This window comes from Pristis pectinata, chromosome 4 (assembly GCF_009764475.1).
Source record: "Pristis pectinata isolate sPriPec2 chromosome 4, sPriPec2.1.pri, whole genome shotgun sequence".
NCBI classification, from domain to species: Eukaryota; Metazoa; Chordata; class Chondrichthyes; order Rhinopristiformes; family Pristidae; genus Pristis; species Pristis pectinata.
The window spans coordinates 31978227-31997206 of record NC_067408.1 but is presented as its reverse complement, the minus strand read 5'-3'; the positions used below and the strand labels follow the sequence as shown (position 1 = coordinate 31997206).

At 37.6% G+C, this 18980-nt stretch overlaps 1 protein-coding gene across 1 annotated transcript in view; it reads left to right on the top strand.

Moving 5' to 3' along the window:
* The window catches only part of LOC127569185 (PH and SEC7 domain-containing protein 2-like), a 130161-nt gene that overhangs the window by 52773 nt on the left and 58408 nt on the right, over positions 1 to 18980 (top strand). Inside the window, exons 8-12 of the mRNA XM_052013579.1 lie at positions 6955 to 6998; positions 7622 to 7812; positions 13850 to 13920; positions 16810 to 16967; positions 18636 to 18780. Coding sequence (XP_051869539.1) covers positions 6955 to 6998; positions 7622 to 7812; positions 13850 to 13920; positions 16810 to 16967; positions 18636 to 18780 — 609 coding nt within the window. The remainder of the gene's footprint in view (positions 1 to 6954; positions 6999 to 7621; positions 7813 to 13849; positions 13921 to 16809; positions 16968 to 18635; positions 18781 to 18980) is intronic.

Below are 18980 nucleotides of genomic sequence, written 5' to 3'. Positions count from 1 at the left end.
GTGGAGGCCAGATCAGTGGGGGCGTTCAAGGAGGAGATAGATAGATATCTAAATAGTCAGGATATCAAGGGATATGGGGATAAGGCTGGAAATTGGGATTAGAATAGGTTTTTTTTTCTTTCCCCCATTCCCCATTTCTCATTTCTTTTTTTCCCTTTCCTTGGAGCAGACTTGATGGGCCGAATGACCTGCTTCTGCTCCCTTGTCTTGTGACCTTGTGAGAATTAACTTTGCTTCCAATACATTCGGCAAACAGTTGTTCAGCTCCAAGTTCCATTAACACAAGTATGCAGCTTTAACTTAAGGAGATACCCTGTCATCATCCAGTATAATATTGGTTGTTATATATTTCCATAAGTGTTTAAAAACAAAACAGGCTAGAAGTTTCCTCAATTTTTTGAGTTCTGAGTAATGGCACTGATCATGCTTGATTCAGTCTGCACTTTACTTTCACTCTGCACTCAATCTCTGTAGCCACACTGATCTTTCTTGAACCCATGGGATCCATTGTACAGGAGGTCCTCATTCCACATCCCACCCTCAAGGCAAAGGAGACCTCAAGTGGCAACTAGGCTTCTGGCTGTGGAACCTGATGCTCCACCCTGTGAGGTGGATCCAGGCCCTGCCCCCAGGACACTGACTGGCCTTTGACGTATCATCACCGTCAAAGGCATGGCTCACTTTTTAAATGTCTCTGATATTCAGGCATTTAAAAACTATTTAAATGGACTTAAATAATTAAAGAAATGAAAAATTATTTTCAAAATAACAAATTCAGCTAATAATACAAAGAACTACAGTAAATTAATTAAAAGCATAAATATAAAATGAAATAAATAGAAATAATCAAGACTCTTAATATGAACTTACCTTTTTAGTGAAGTTAGGCGACTCCTGTTACGAACCAGCAACAAAAGAAATACTCCGAGTCATGTGATAAGTGTTTAAAACTACTTTATTAATAACTACTTATGATAATAAGAAAAATAAAAGTAAAAATGTTAGAATGTTAGAAGTAAAAATGTTAAATCTTAAACATTAACCCCAAAAACTAAACTCGTAGTGTGTGTGTGGCAAACTCCCAAACTCCAAGTCCAGGAATGGTTCTTAAAGCTCAGCAAGCCGTAAGGTGAAATGTGATCAAAGGCTTCTTCAACAACCACAGTTGACTGAAGACAAAACGTAGATGTAGAGAGAAAATAGAGAGTAATTACGAAATCCAAATGTTCCACTTGGGAACCCAAACGACACCTCAGTGTCTACTCAAACCGTGGCCGTCCACACAAATACCTGTTTCCTTCAACTCCACTGCTTTGTTCCGAAGCATCTGCCACCCCGAAAGGCATCCGAGACGTGGCCGTCCACACAAATACCTGTTTCCCTCTACAGGTTAACAACAAAATGGATTCCACTGGATTACTCCAAAAATCCATATGTGGATTGTAGTGACAGGCACGGTTACTGTTTTTCATCCATCGATAGAGACTAGCAGGCTGCTTGCGCTCTCTCTCTCTCTCTCTCTCTCTCTCTCTCCTCCTTCAGACTGACTCTAACTGCTCCAAAAACGTCATTACATCCTTTATCTTCTGTTGTCGTAACCACGCCAACACACACACACACCACTATGCTCTATCTTAAAGGGACATTCACCAATAGTAACCTAGTCCATAACACTCCATTCGAGGACTAAACGGTGGAGCAGGACGTCAGATGTACTTGCATTTGACCTAAGAACATTGTCAACCTCCACTTTGCAGAATGCAGGTGCAGAAGTCAAAGATGTGCTGAACACTGAAGGGAAATGCATAATACTTTGGATCTCGACCTAGCCCACTGACTTATTAATTGATGTGGCCAATCATCTAGTTCTCTACTCAACTGTGCCCAGTAATATTGAAATACTTTATAAATGAAAATCATAAGGTATAGTGATCTTCTTGCTGTAAGTCAATATAGCTGATTTCTGAGTGTCAATTTAAGATTACTAGAGATTTTATTTTTAAGCACTAATGACTTCTACAGGGTTCCTGTGCCTTAAGTGAGTAAGGAAAGTAACAGCCTCTGCTTTAACCAATCAGTCCGAAGAATCCTCTCAGGGATGATTCAGTTCCCAACAACAGCTGATAAATTGGGCCCAATTTGGTGATTAATATACATCTGTATATTTGTGACTTTCAGTACCTTTTTACTGATATGGGTCTTGCATGTACAGCATTACTGGTCACTAGAAGTGGACAGCAGGTAGATTGTATTGTCAAGCAGTGTGAAACACTCATTTGTTCCCACTGCTACTAAATTGGTGCTCAATGATCCAACTAATGCTCACCCTTAAACCAGCACATTTGAACATGCTTTTCAGCAGCAGGAATGAAACGCACACAACCAGGCCTATTTAAAGGATTATCAAACTACTTTTAATTTTGTTGTTTGGTGATTTTCACAAGCTGCTTAAAAAGTTTGCTGCTTTCCAGAGTTCTGTTGGAGAAAGATTTTCATTTAAATATTGCCTTTCACAATCCTCTCAGAATGCCTCAAAGTGTTTTACAGCTATTTGAGAATTTGTAATGTAGGTGCTATTGGAATAGAGCAGAAAGCTTCAACAAATGGAAAACTGAAAGAGACCAAATCTTTTTAGAAAGGTTTAAGGAATAAACACTGGTCAGGATATTTCACTCATTCTTATTTGAAATAATGTTGTAGTATCCTTTTAAATCACCTGAGTTAATATGGCCACAATTTAACATCTCATCTAAAAGACAGCTCATCCAACACTAGTACTTCCTTGACAGCACTGGATTGTGATCTGGGTTCTTTGTAGCCAGGACTTGAACCCACAATCTTCGAACTTAAAGGTGAGAATGCTACCAGTTGAGCCACATTTGACTAATGTTGAAGAATTTTGTTTCGGCTTCAAGCTTTTCTGTCTAGCAGCTGCATCCAAACATGAATTAATTTACAGGCATTCCTTCTCAAATACCACTAAGCTGGGCAAATGAGCAGAGTGCATGCAAGACAGAAAAGGCTGCCTATATATATATATAAATTTAGCTCTAATTTAAAAAGTGTCCATACTGGAATTGAAGATAGAGTTTACCAATTTGAGCGACCATGTGTTTTCCTCTTCACCTTACTTTTCTGCCAGTGCATGTCTAGATTGGATTTCTTAGCCATCTGAAAGGAAAAGGTATAAGAATAGAGCTGTGGTGAAGTAGATGTGAAAAAGTGAGAGGTGGATACTTGTTTTAATCAGGAGAAGGTGATATCATGGAAAGTGAATTTAACAAAATGAATTAGATATGTAGTTATGGTCATCTTTGGTGGTCTCAGTACCATCACTGGCCATGGACTTGTTGTTGTTCATTCCAATTATGACAAGTACTCTCCTTGAAAGATTGATGTACTCTTGTCTGTCAGTTAGCTGGTGCTGTCTCTATTTGTACATCACAGTGTACAGAAAGAGGGGAAATGTGTCTGTTGGTCTTGTGTCATGTATTTTGGTCAATGTTGTTCTCATAGTTGAAAACCTGGCTTTCTGCTTAACCACTGAGATGTAAATATAAGACTTGCAGCCATGCTATCCTCGTGAAACTGTATTGTGGAGTATGTGAATATTACATATGAGGCTTGACTAACAGAATATTGATAAATGAGTGACGGAAAGTGATGGATGGAATTGTGTGGGAGGCTGGCGGCTCATTAACTGGAACAATATTTGAAGATGCTGTCAATGACTTCTTGCTGAGCCAACTTCCAGTGTTTCTTATACAGGGACACCAGATATCTCTGAACATCAAACGGTTACTGGTCTCACGCCATTTTAATATTTTGTTTTTCTTTTCTTCCTGTCAAAATAAATTGCCCTTTGTTGGAGAAAAAGATATAACTTTGAAGGCTTCTGATTTACATATTCTGGCTTTTATTTCTCTTATAGCCAGGAAAGCAGTATTGCTTAAATGGAAGGAAGCTACTCCACCTACGCATGTTCAATGGTTACGGGATGTTATGTTATACTTGAATCTAGAGAAGATTCGCTGTTCAGTTTTTGAATCTAACCTAGACTTTCAAACCCTATGGGGACCCTTTTTGAATTATTTTCAAAATCTCTGATTTGGGGACTAAAATGCAGATATTGGCTGACACTGTTACGTTTTTTAAGGTTTTTCCTTGCTGTTTCTTCTATCTAACAGCTTCAGGTTTTGGTAGTGGGGGTAGATTTTTTTTTGTAATAAAATATTTCAATATTTTCTTTCCTTATTAACTAACTACTATATGTCATTATTGATTTAGAGTATTGTAATCCTAAGTATGACTTAATACAATGTATTCAGTAGTATTTTTACTTTCTTTTTTGATGCATGTACTCTATTTTTTTTCATGGATTTAATAAAAATATTGTAAAGAAAAATAAATTGCCTTACACTTCCACATATCATACACCATTTTCTGTCCTATTGCCCACTCACCTAATCTATTGAAGTCCTCTCATAATGTCTGTGCATCTTCTGTACAACTTATTTTCCCACTTTATCTTTTTATCTTCAACAGACCTAATGCATTACACTTGATCCCTTCATCCATATCACTAATGTAAAATATAAATAGCCAAGGCCTCAGCAGTTCTCCTTCAGGTACCTGACTAGATTTAACTTGGTAGGTCTCATTTTCTGTCTTTTGATCAGTCCTGTAACTTTGCTATTACCCTGAAACTCACGAGCTCTTTCCTTGTTCAGTAACCCACTCCTTTCTAATGTTATGTGTATAACAAGAGACACAACATCCACTGGTTCCCTTTTATCTACTCTGCTTGGTACATCCTCAAAGAACTCTAATAATTTCATCAACATAATTTCCCATTCATAAATTATGTTTTCTATATTCCATCACACATAATGAGCTCCACTGCCTGTAATCACTTCCTTAATATTGAATTCCATCATGTTTCCAATGACATGTTTAGCTACCTCGCCTATAGTTCCTTGCTTTCTCTCTCATTCCCTTCTTTAATAACAATATAGCATTTGTGTTTTTCTAATCCACTGGGACCTTCATAGGATCAAAACCAATACATCTATTATCTTTATTGCCATGTCTTTTAGGCATGAAGAGTATTTACTGCTTCATCAGTATTTCTGTTGCAAATTCTAGATCATTACATAATATTACGGGTGAAGCTTATGTTCAGTGTTCACTAATGAATTTTCATGTTTAAACTAAGAAAGACTATATTTATAGAAAGGGATGTTATATTTAAGCATTATTGCCCTATACATTTCTTTTATATTGCCTAATTACTTAATCAGAGTCATAATTTAATAGCTGCTCAAGGTGTTTCAGGGATCCTATTTCTGAAAAGAAAAAATTAATAATGTCACTAGTTTAGTTCAGGATGTTAAGTAAAACTTTTATTTTCAAGCATAATTTTACTCCTGTCTTTATACTGTCACTGAGTACATTCAAGAGGGAGTTTTATTGTATTGTTCTAAAATGTCCTTTTTACAGGTTGATTAAAGATTGGCATGATTCTTATTAATTCAAGATATTTTCACTGAACCATCCATTTTTTTTTACCTTTTACAAGTCCTGGGGAACATTTCAACTTGTACTTCATAATATTTGACCTTTTAGCCATATATTATGAAATACCAGTTGAAATGGTCCACAAGACTTGCACAAGGTAAAAAATGGGTTTAAGAAATACCAAGGCATTGTAGTGAAGAGTTCCATCGAGATTAACAAGTCAACTTACAATTTTTGATGGGGGTTAGTTTTCAAGGGCCACAAATAGACAATTTTATGGTTGACAGGGTACAAGATAAAAGGAGGAATGCTCAGACAATTGCCAGACAGGGTTGGAGTACCCACATCTGTCATTTTGTCTTGAATCAAATCTAAAATTATTGCCATATATATGGCAACAATTCTAAGAAACTGGCTCTGGATTAACACAGAACTACATACAAGCCATCACACAAAATGAGCTCCACTGCCAGTTAAAATGCCCTCCCCATTTATGCCTCTAATTTCTTTCAGGCAGAATTAGGATCAAAATAGTCAATATGATACGCTATTCACATGTTTGCTGAATTACAATATCACATAACATAATTAACAAGGCTTGGAGTTTCTGCTTGGTTGCTGAAATTTTCAACAGAAGATTTGATGCTCTTGCACTACTTTAAAAACTATTACACTAGAAACAGCCCCCATCCATATATCCCAGAATAATCACCATTGGAAGCTTCTGCTGAATGTGCTTGGTTATTGGCCTTTGAAGAGGCTCAAAAATTAGTGTAGGTTCTTGTGTATCCAAGGTCCTAAACAGGTACATTGTAAAGACTTTCAAATGTAATTTCTTTCTGTTTTGCTAAGAAATTGACTCCTGTAATCCAGTATTACTGGAAATTGGCTCTGTCTATTTCTTTTAAAAAATCGTTTCCAGTCATTCAGTACTGTAATATTCGCATTGAGGTGGATTGATACTGTTATCACAAAAAAAGCATTTTGAGTCAATCTTTTTGGCAATATTAATCAATATATACTTACTTGCTGCCTTATCACAAAATAGTTTTAAAAGCAAAATCTAAAAAACATTACCAATTACACTGGTTCATCACAGATTTAACATTCAGTGATATATAAATTACTCTTAATGGAAATTGAAAGCAATTACATTTTTCAAAACTACTGTGATTTTGCATGAAATTTGTCCCTATTTTGCCATCTCTGTCTGAAGCAGAAATTCAATTATTGAGATACTTAAGTGTTTGATTTCTATGGTTTAGAACATACAACCAACATTGAGTGGCTTGTCAATTTCCCAATCAACCTAATCAAAGTAGTAAAGAATGGAAATAAATGAAAGTAATTGTATGATGAGCATATTTAAATGGTCTCCTTTAAATACATTCATCTGTTTGAATATTCACTAATGAAATATAATTTCTTTTCCTTCAGGGATTGTATAACTCAATAAAAAATGAAAAGCTGGAGTGGGCTGTGTAAGTGCAAATTTTATCTTCTGATGTAATTAGATTCTGATGCACAAATTGTAAATAACCACGATTATTTAGTTTTCAAGGTACTCCATAAATATTTCTGCTTCTACTATACTGGAACTGAAAACTTACACAAGAGTGCTCCTAACCATGGAAACTGTTGCCTGGAATTCTGTCTTTTAAATGCAGAATCTTAGAATTAATTATCATTTGAAGAAGCAAATGTTCATTGGGTCAAAAAAAGACTCTATGTTTTCTAATCAACACCATGACACACACTCACTAGAATTATTTGTACTTCTGCAAACTGTCAGAGTCAATTTCTGCCCTCATACATGTATATTTGTTAATAGATCATACTGTCAGCAGCTAGGCAATGAACATCCAGGCCAGGAAGATCCTCTGTATTCCTTTTATTCTGTTGGCATTATATTGCATTTGCATAATTTACACATGTAAAATGGCACTAGAAATGCTGTTTATGTACATTGAATTAAATTGTAAAAATATCAATTACTATACATTATTTTAAAACGTGAATACAGTGATCTTAAAGTATTTTTTTTATCAAACAATAAACAGACTTACAAATTCCTTTAATAAAACTGATACCACTTTTCTTTTAGGGATGAAGATGAATTGAGAAAATCTCTGTCAGAGCTTGTGGATGATAAGTTCGATAGTTGTGCAAAGAAAGTGACGAGAATAATTGATAGTAGTAATCCATTCCTTGACATCCCTCAGGCATTGAATGCAGCAACGTACAAACATGGAGTTCTCAATCGTAAAACACATGCAGATATGGATGGCAAGAGAAGTAAGTATTTTCCAGTTTTCTGTTTTTATTGGCTGGTTATGGAAACTCGTGTTCAATTGGCTAAATGAGATCACTTTCATGAATATTTTGAGAACATTTTTGAGCTCTGCTTGTGGCATTTAGGCTTACCAGAAATGCTTGGGAGCTAGAAATTCATGCCACTTATTCCGGTTACACTGTGCACCCATCCATTGGCTTTCTTCTGAAAAATATTAGACTTGCACCATCAATATACAGTAAGTAGGCTTCAGTACCAGATATTAATTATAAGAAAGCTGCACTTTGCCAAATTCCTAAACAGACAAGGCCACACGGCTAAAATGTACAACACATCCAGACGAAGTCAACATACTGGACTTCTGGCACCTGGCTTGCTTAAAGAAGTCTTTCCTGTTGGTGACTAAATTTTCTTTTATGACTCTTAAATAAATGTATTGTATTTTTTGTTTATATGAGGATTCTGCTGCTTTTGACTTTTAGGGTCTTTTGGTGGCTAATTTGTTCAATATTCTTCTTGATATTTGAAGTGCACTATATTAAATGTACAAGATACATGAGTATGACCTCCATTACATCATATGAGCTGTTAGTTACTTCAATGATCAAGAGACAGCAATTCTCACAATTGCAGAGTTGCACAGATCTTTGAAAGGAGGAGGTAAAGGAACAATTGTTACATAAAATTACTCAAATTATTTAGGAAGGATGTCAAAGATATAGAGCGAGTAAGGAAGCTATTAATTAAGATTGTGGCCCTGATTGTGTGTTCATTAGCAAAGGTAAGGCACTTGCCATTCACTATACATCCAATTGCCCATAGATCTTTTGCTGTCAAAAACCATTTGATCTCGTCCAATAACCTCAACAGGCGATAAGTGCATGTGTAAATAGGCCATGCATGAGCATGCCTCTTCAACCAACTGAAACATGCAGAGAGAAAACAGATAAGTATAAATTAGTATATGTAATTCATTGTCAGATCATGAAAAGCAAAATAAAGCACAAGAAGGAAAAAATAGGATTGAGAGTGTTAAGAGAGTGAAAACCAAAAAAAAATCAAATTTTGAAGATTCATATAAGTAAAGAATTTTCCAGTAATTAAGGTGCAGTATGTAGTTAAAATGAATATACATATGGATGCATCAAGCCTACCTCTTTCATGTTTATCAAGTAACTAGTGGGTTGGTATAACAGTTTCATGTGGATTTCAGTGCTAGGTCTATCAGTGAGGTGATGGGAGAATGGAGCTTGTAGACAACCAGAGCAAACTGAGTGGCAGCTTCTATGTTACTATGATCGACTGTGTAAAAGTTGGTTGGAGAATTGTTGAACAAGTTACTCCATATTAATGACGAACATCACCATTTTTCTCATTGTTAACCTCACCATTATTCCTCTCACAATCTGACACAATAATGAGGACAATGAGAAGAAACTTTGGGATCTGAGGCTTGTTTCAGTAGAACAGGATGTTTAAGCTAAGAACAGTAAGAAATATTCAAAGTGATTATGTCAATTGGGAAAACTGGTTTACAGCAACTGTTAGAGCACTGGATTTGTATATGAAATTTATCCGTTTTCTGAAAACACTTGATGTCTGCTGCTTCATTATAGGAGCTTCTTGACATGTACAATTTTGAGATGGCTCTGTAGATGTTGTTATCTATGTAACCCAGCTGCTGATGTGTGCCACCTTAAAGTCCTTGGAGAATACTGGCAATGCCTCATCATGCCTTTCCCCTGATGCTGGATTTTGCTTGCAGATGGCCAGCAGATTTTATAGCAGCATACCCTTCAATGGCCAAGCCCTAATGTAGATTATAAGATATCTTTATTAGTCACATGTACATTGAAACACACAGTGAAATGCATCTTTTGTGTAAAGTGTTCTGGGCTCAGGTTGATCCATCAAACCTTGCACGTCAGCAATGAATCTCTGCTCTAAAATATATATGAAGTCCTACTAAGGGCAGTTTTCCAATAGCACAGATATCAGAGATGTACAAACTCCACTTTTTAAATTCATACTTCGGCACAAATTTAGCGCACAAACTAGGAATCTTACCTTCCTTACCATGAGTGTTTATTACTACCTCATTATTTATTTTTTGCACTATATTTAGTTTTGTAATTTATAGATTTTTGTGTCTTTGCTGTTGCAAAATAACAAGTTTCACGTAATGTGTCAGTGATAATAAATCCGATTCTGATTCATCTCCACAAATTATTCCTCTGAGAAACATCACTTGCATGGTGTCTCATGATGAATATCCCACACATATGGGCAGAGGGAATTTCCCTTAAAACATTCAAAGATTCCTTTCTCAGAGCCAAAGTTTCTTCCCTTAGTCCTTGATGAGCTTCCATAATCGCAGCACAACAAATAATATTTTGAAAGACAGCAGGTATTTCATTTTCATAAAACTTGTGGTGCATTTAGAAGACATTTGATAACTAATTACATGAGCTGTTGTTGTTGGATCTGACTGAATAGGTTAGCAGCTTCCCACTCCAAACCCGCAAAAATCCCTACATGTATAGCAACCTTAATATATTTTTTAAAAAATACTGGTGTAAAGTGATCTATTTTGAAAATTATACACCCACATTGAAGGGAAGAGCTTGATAACTACTGAATTTTATCAAAAAAGAGTTAATGTTTAAGATTCAGTGTCCATTTGTCCATTGCTGAGATGCCTAGATTTAACTCAATAAACTATCATGCATCAACCAGTTGGGATATTAATATTCAAACCATCAACCCTCTATTAAGATTATAAATAAACTACCAAGTGAATGAGTTAACCTTTCCTACTCAAAGTCATCAAAGAGGAAATAGGATTATAAAATTATGATTTAACACTACTAACATATAGAATAATAGAACTACTACTTTTTAACATTAATGGAAAATTATTGAGATACCTATTATCTAATTGGATTAATGGGCTTAATGTGCTGAAAACCCGAATCATAGTAATGGCTTAATTATGATGTGTACCATGATTATGGTTCAGAAATTCCAGGAAATTTTAGTGTGAGTGATTAATACCACAGAGACTCTCACCAGAATAGCCATAATAGTTCTGCTCCATTAAAATCAATTACATATTTATTTAATTAACATTGTTTTGAATGTCTTTGCTATCTGAGCTATTATTGAATTCTGCTGGCAGATTGCAGAATGATGCAGGAGGGCTCAAAATCAATCATTTATTTAATTGCTTATTAGGTTCTCAATAACAAAGATAAAATTTAGCATGACTTTACCTTGATCATATATTTGATTTCTGGAATCAGGAATGGTCCATGAAGAGTAATTAAGCAAACTGGGTCCATGCTCTCAAGTTTAGAAGAATGAGAAGGATCTCATTAAAACGTTTACGAAATAATTCTTATAGGGCTTTCAGGGTAGATGATGCTTCCCCTAGATGGGGTATCTAGAACTAGCATCACACTCGCAAAATAAAGATTTGGTCATTCAGGACTGAGATGGGAAGAAAATTCTGCACTTTACTAAGTCTTTACTCAGACACTCAGTATATTCAAGGCAGAGAATAATAATGTTTGGATATTGAGAGGATCGAACAATAAGTAACAGCTTTCTCTTTACAAGTTATGATGATATAAAACTGTAAAAGAATAGTTTAATATGACTGCTGAGTTAGGCACATATTTCCTCCAAGTAACTGCCTGTAAGTTAGAAAAAATATAATTAGTCATTGAGTTTATAGCCATGTCTTCTTTATTTTGTCCATTACTTCAATTATGTGCCATGTATTTTGACCTATATTTTGGAAACACACACTAATATGCACAGACACTGACCTCATCGCTTATGGAGACCTCCCCTCTACAGCCTCCAACCTAATAGTTCCCCTACCCCACACTTCTACCTCCTACGCAAGATTCACAAACCCATCTGCCCTGGTAGACCCATTGTTTCTGCCTGCTCTTGCTCCACTAAACTTGTGTCCTCATATCTTGACTTCATCTTATCCCCCTTGGTTCAGTCTCTCCTTACCTACATCTTTGACACTTTGCATGCTCGCCATCACTTCAACAACTTCCAGTTTCCCAGCCCTGACCACCTCATTTTCACCATGGACGTCAAGTCTCTATACACTTCCATCTCCCATCAGGAAGGCTTTAAGGCTCTCTGTTTCTTTCTTGATAACAGACCCAACCAGTTCCCCTCCACCACCACCCTCCTCCGTCTGGCGGAACTGGTACTCACCCTTAACAACTTTTCTTTCGGTTCCTCCTACTTTCTCCAAACTAAAGGTGTAGCCATGGGTACTCACATGGGCCTCAGCTATACTTGCCTCTTTGTCGGCTACATGTCGATGTTCTAAGCCTACACTGGTAACACCCCCCAACTCATTCTCTGCTACACTGATAACTGCATTGGGACTGCTTCCTGCACCCATGCTGAACTCATCAATTTCACCAACTTTGCCTCCAACTTCCACCCTGTCCTCAGATTCACTGTCCATCTCCGAAACACCTCTCCCCTTTCTGGATCTCTCTGTGTAAGGATGCCATCCCCTTCTCCCAGTTCCTCCGCCTCATCTGTTCCCATGATGAGGCTTTCCATTCTCGGACATCAGAGATGTCCTCCTTTTTTCAGTAACCGGGGTTTCCCTTCCATCACCATCAATGCTGCCCTTACCCGTATCTTCTCCACTTCCTGCATGTCTGCCCTCACCCCTCCGACATAACAGGGACAGGGTTCCCCTTGTCCTCATCTACCACCCCACGAGCCTCCATATCCTACACATCATTCTCCGCAACTTCCGCCAATTCCAACCAGGCACATCTTCCCCTCACCCCCTCTCTCTGCTTTCCGAAGGGACCGCTCTCTCTGCGGCTCCCTTGTCCACTCATCCCTCCTCACTAAACCCCCCTGGCAGTTATGCCTGCAACCGCACCAAGTGCTACACCTGTCCCCACACCTCCTCCCTCACCACCTTTCAGGGCCCCAGACAGTCCTTCTAGGTGAGGCAGCGCATCACTTTTGAGTCTGAGGGTGTCATTTACTGCATCCGGTGCTCCCAGTGCAGCCTCCTGTACATCAGTGAGACCTGACACAGATTGAGCTTCCTGGAGCACCTTCGCTCCGTCCATCGCAACAGCCAGGACCTTCCGGTGGCCACCCACTTCAATTCCACAGCCCACTCCCATACTGACACACCTATCCATGGCCTCCTCTACTGCCACGTTGAGGCCAGACACAGGTTGGAGAAGCAACACCTCGTATTCTGCCTTGGGAGTCTCCAACCTGATGGCCTCAACATAGATTTCTCTAACTTCCGGTAACCCCACCCCTTCTTTTTCTTCCCCACCCCCCCCCCCCTTGTCCTCCCTTATTCCTGTGGCTCCCTTCCCCCGCCTTGACGACCTGCCCATCTCCTCTCCTCCATCCTTAATTCCATCGTCCATTGCCCTCTCCTACCGGATTCTTCCTTTTTCAGCCCTTGCCTCTTCTACCTATCACCTCTCAGCTTATTACATCTTCTCCCCCTACCCCACCCACCTACCATCCCCTTATCACCTGGACTCACCTATCACCTACCTGTGTGTGCTCTTCCCCCTACTTTCTTATTCTGGCTTCTGCCCTCTTCCTCTCCAGTCCTGATGAAACGTCAACTGTTCTTTCCCTTCCATGAATGCTGCCTGACCTGCTGAGTTCCTCCAGCACTTTTTGTGTATTGTTAATACACACAGATGCAGACTGTGTCAGATACGGATATTTATATATCAACCATGATTTTAAATATGTTCTGCAATGGATTTTCCCATGTAAAAAAAAACAGGAGTCTAAATTGTGGTACCTGGCCTCAATCCATTCACATGAAATCATATACTAAATTCTCTATGGCTAGAATATTAGGAATGCCCATAACTTACTTTTGTCTGACCGAAGCTTGCTAAGAAGTCATTATCAGCACCCATAAAAACCTCATCAGTTATTGAGATCGATAGCAATGTAACTAGAACAAATATAAGAAAGGCTGAAATTTTATTTTTCTTTTAGCACCTAGAGGAAGAAGAGGATGGAAAAAATTTTACGCAGTGCTGAAAGGAACCATTCTCTACTTGCAAAAGGTAATGAATCGAAGTAAATCATAATAGAATTACAAAGCTTTAAGTTACTAACAATACATGAAATTTCATGTTGCTATTTGTTGCTTTGTTAAAGTTGGATTTATTAGGAAGAGTTTTTACTTGTTAACACTAGTAATATCTTTGCAAAGTGAATAGAAATAAATGGAGCCAACACAATGATCAGGGAATTTTAGACAAAAGTGAATTATGTCATGTTCTGAAGTTAGCAGAGACAATTACTGTGAATACTAGAAACGTGACATAAAACAAAATGCTGTAAATGCTCATTATCTGATATATTTGTGCTCATTGTCACTGCTCACAAAGCTATCATATTTATTATAGAAAAATGAGGTACTGTTCCTCAAGCTCACATTAAGGTTCATTGGAATAGTGTAGGAGGCTGAGGACAGAGAGCTCAGCATGGAAGGAGGACAGAGAATTAAAATGCAAATGGCCAAAAGCTAATGGTCACAGTTGCAAATTGAATGGAGGTGTTTCACAGACAGCCAATCTGAGTTTCACCTCCACATTGTAGAGGAGATCACATTGTAAGTATTTTACATTGAAAGTAGTATAAGTAACGTGTGGGCGGCACGGTAGCGTAGTGGTTAGCGTGACGCTATTACAGCGCCAGCAATTGGGGTTCGATTCCCGTCGCTGTCTGTAAGGAGTTTGTACGTTCTTCCGTGTCTGCGGGGGTTTCCTCTGGGTGCTCCAGTTTCCTCCCACATTCTAAAGACGTACGGGTTTAAAATGGGCGGTGCGGTCTCGTTGGGCTGGAAGGGCCTGTTACCACGCTGTAAATAAAATTTATTAATTTAAGTAGGATGTTCATTTGTCTTGGAGAAGTATTTGGATGGTAAGAAGGGAGGATAAAAGTTAGGTATTGCTACTTAGATGATTTCCTGACAAAAGGTTGTGGGAAAGGGAATGGTGTTCAAGGAGATGGAAGAGTGGAATTCCAGAGGAAACAGTCTGTTTAGAATGCTGAAAGAGGCGGCTAGGAGAAATATGTTTGATGGTGACATTGTACAAAGTGCATAGGAAATTGTGATGGATCTCCCTCTGAATGTGGAGGGTGGTGGAGTTGAATGTCAGGAGAAGGGGAAACAATGCGGGGAAACACCCTTTCTCCTGCATCCTGGCAAAGGAGGAAAAAGGGTGTGCAGAAGGGCATGGAATATATACAAAAAAAAAGTCCCTTTTAATTATAGTGGAGAGGAGTCTTTGTCTGAGGGAAAGGGAAGATATGGTAGAAATACTGCAATTGGAAGGTTGCACTGTTAGAACAGATGCAGTGGAGACAGGGAAACTGGGAGAATGGAATAGAGTTCCTATAGGGACCAGGTGGGAGGATGTGTAGCAGGGTAGCTGTGGAAGTTGGTTATAATCTAGTCTATCCCTTGTAATGGAGAAAGGGAAGTTGAGGAAAGTAAAACTCATGGTAAGATGAGAGATTGCTGTAAATTGGCAGTAATGTTGATGAAATACTGTGGTTCAGAGTGGGAGCTGGAAGTGACACCAACACAGTCACTAATAATACTAAAAAGATAGGCAAGGGAGGGTACCTGAACGGGACTGAAACAAAGAATGTCCCAAATATCCCGCAAGACACAAGAGTAGTTTGGACTCAGTTTTATTTAGAGGAAGTGACTGGAATCAAAAGAGATGTTCAACTGAGAAGAATTTTGGACAGTCAGAGGAGTGCAAAAGGGAACTGGTTGTGCTTCTGTTCAAGGAAGAAGCAAAAGTTCCTCAGGCTTTCCTGGTGAGGGCTAGGATGCCACTTGTAAACAGAGACGGTCAAAACCAGGAAAATGGAAACTGTTATTGTTGAAAGATGTCAAGAATGTTACAGATCCAGGTGAAAAGATAATGAACAAGGGGAGGAAAAAAGAATCAAGATAGCCCACACTAAAACAATGGTTCTATCAGGACTGTTTTGCTGAATAATCCAAATTAGAAGTAGGCTTGGACATGTTGAAGGACTCTGAGGTTGGAAGTCGTGGAGGGAAGATCTCTAGAAAAGATGAGGTCAGTGATTACCTGGGAAATGATGCTCAGTGATGGGATCATTGTTTGAAGGCAAAATGAGAAAATATCCAGGATTTCAGCCTCTGAAAAATAGTGGTAAGTACATTAAATAACATTATCACCATCGTCAGGAGGTTTAACGATGATGTTAGGATTGGTCCTGAGTGAAAGGGATACTGCAAATCACAAAATTAATCCTCCTTATAATTAAGTTTATTTTGGGAAAATGATTAGCCAGAGCATTAATGAACTTCATGTAAAATAGAGGACACTCAACAAAAGTAGTAATGTAGGAGCATGGGAACTGGTGTGGACCATTATTCTCCTTGAACCAGTGCCCTCTGTTCAATTGGGTTATGGTTAACCTGTAAATTAGCTTTACTTAGATACCATGGTTTCATGATTCTTGATATCTTTGCCTATCAAAAGCCTACCATTATCATTTTCAACTGTCCAAGGCTTAGGAGCATTAAAGAGGAAGAATTCCAGATATCCAAAACCCTTTGTGTGAAGCTGCCATCATCCCCGAGTAGCCTAGCCTAAATTTAAAGTTATTCTCCCTTTTTTTATATGCAAGAGGAAATATACTTGGACTGCCCTATTGTGTCCTCCTAATTATCTTAAATGTGTTGACTTAAATTAGTTGCTTCATGTATTGGAAAGATTACTAGGGTGCATGAATTGAGATAACAGAGCAGTGGAGAAAATTTGAGCATAAAAGAGTGAATAATACTTTAAACCATATAGTAGAAAAGAATTATTTTCACACTACACAAGGCATTTTCTTTTCATCATCTTAATGAACTGTCAAAAACATTAAACATAATAGTCCTATTTATTTGTCTCTTATAGGATGAATATAAGCTAGACAGGGATTTATCTGAAGTGGACCTGAAAAATGCTATTCGAATACACCATGCATTAGCAACAAGGGCTACTGATTACAGCAAACGTCCTAATGTTCTTAAATTGAAGACTGCAGACTGGAGAGTCTTTCTTTTCCAAGCACCGTAAGAATATTGTACATATCTATTTTCAGCATTTGTGTTGTATATTTAATTTGGAAACTGATGTTAGCTTTCTACATAGCTCACTCACATTTAGATCATCAAGTGATTAACACAGCAAGTGACCAAATTTCTACTGTTTATAAAATACAGGTGGCAGGAATTGTTATTGCATAGCAAGTTCTGAACTTCAATCAACTTTTCATCAGCTTAGAGAGCAGCATGAAAGTTTGGTTTAGTCAGTTGTAGTCCTTTCTCTAAATTAGACTGTTCAAATCTCTCAATGTAGATTCAGTGCAGTAAAAATAGAATCTTTCAAGTTAGATAACAATGTCAGATCCTTGCTGCCCACTGGGATGAAAATACAATGCTATATTCTGAGGAATAGGGTATTTTCTCAGTTGTATACAAAACATTCATTCCTTAGCCAAAAACAGCAAAATACATAACAGAATCATAATAAATTTATGACACAGATGAATAGGGTTCAGCCCATTAAATCCATGCCACTCTTTAAAAAAAAACTACCTAGCATTATTCAGTCTACAGAACCTGATCTGTAGCCCTGCAAACATCCAGGCAAGGGTTTCTTGTGTCTACCACCCTTTCATGCACTGAACAGACAAAAAATGGTCTTCATCCCTCTTGTCATCCTTCTACCATTTTTTAGAATCCATGCCCCTTGCGTTTTGACCCATCAGCAAAGGGAAATATGTCAACAAAGAGTTTAGTCATTCATCCATTGTTTGTGGGATTTACTTTTGCTTAATTCTAGGTATCTTACTTGCTCATATAACTTCAGCAACTGCATATCAGTATCCTGGAGACATAATAGGCATCATTTTGGAAATAGATTTAGTGCATATTGTGCAGCACTAATTGTTACCACCCAGTTATTTATTTATACAATTAAATATTTCCAGAAAATAATCACTTTTCCATTGTCCTACAAATGTCAGAGTTATATTTTTATCTTGCCTTTTTGTGATTGCATGATTTGCTGCATCTCCTGTCTTCCACATTGCTGCCCTTCTCAGTTGAGAACTAGGCCAAAGTAAATACATTTTAAAAACAAATTTTTAAACCACTGGAACATGTGCAGTAATAAGAGTTTTTTCAGAATGCATCACTGTGATTTCATTGATGCAGTTGCAAATATCAGTTCTCTGGTATAATAGTGTTTAGTTTTTGAAGTAATTTCAGAATCAACAGGACAACAACATTTTAAAATACTTGATGTTCAAACTGTGAGTGCTTAATTTTTCACTTGAGTTTGCTTTAAACAAGAATGTGTAGTGATTACAACTTTTCCTTGAACAGAAAATCTTAACAAAAACATTGTTATATCTATAATGTATCAAATTTACTTTGTGTTTTACACACTCACAACTATTTGAACATCCAACTATTCATTCATACATCTGCTGATACCTCTGTGGAAGTTTCCCCATTTCAAAGCACACACAGCAGCACATTTCTGTCTCTGAATTCTTGGGAAAATGTTGTGTTCTGTTATCATGTAAATAGGTTGTGGAATATATTGGTCTCCTTTCTTAACCACATTGTAACGTCACTCCGTGACAACGTTAACCATTATTCTAATATGATAACAGCAAATGTAGTTGCTTGGAAAAAAAGTAATACTTCCATTTCTTTATCAATATCTAACAGAAGTGAAGAGGAAATGCGCTCTTGGATACTGAGAATAAACCTGGTAACTGCCCTTTTCTCAGCACCTTCGTTTCCAGCTGCTATTGGATCACTGAAAAAATTTAGCCGACCTCTTCTCCCTTCATCTACAACTAAACTTTCCCAGGTGATGTATGCAGCATGAAAATTATCCACTGAAATATAAAATGCTGCCTATATCCTCAAAGATCTTTAACACTGAATTTAGTTAGACTGATCCAATGACACTGATTTTTTTAAAAATTGAGAAATAGGAGGTTGTAAACAGTTGTTATGACATCTGGTTTGTTTTTGTTCTCTTAAAATGCTGCCAAACCCACAAACAAT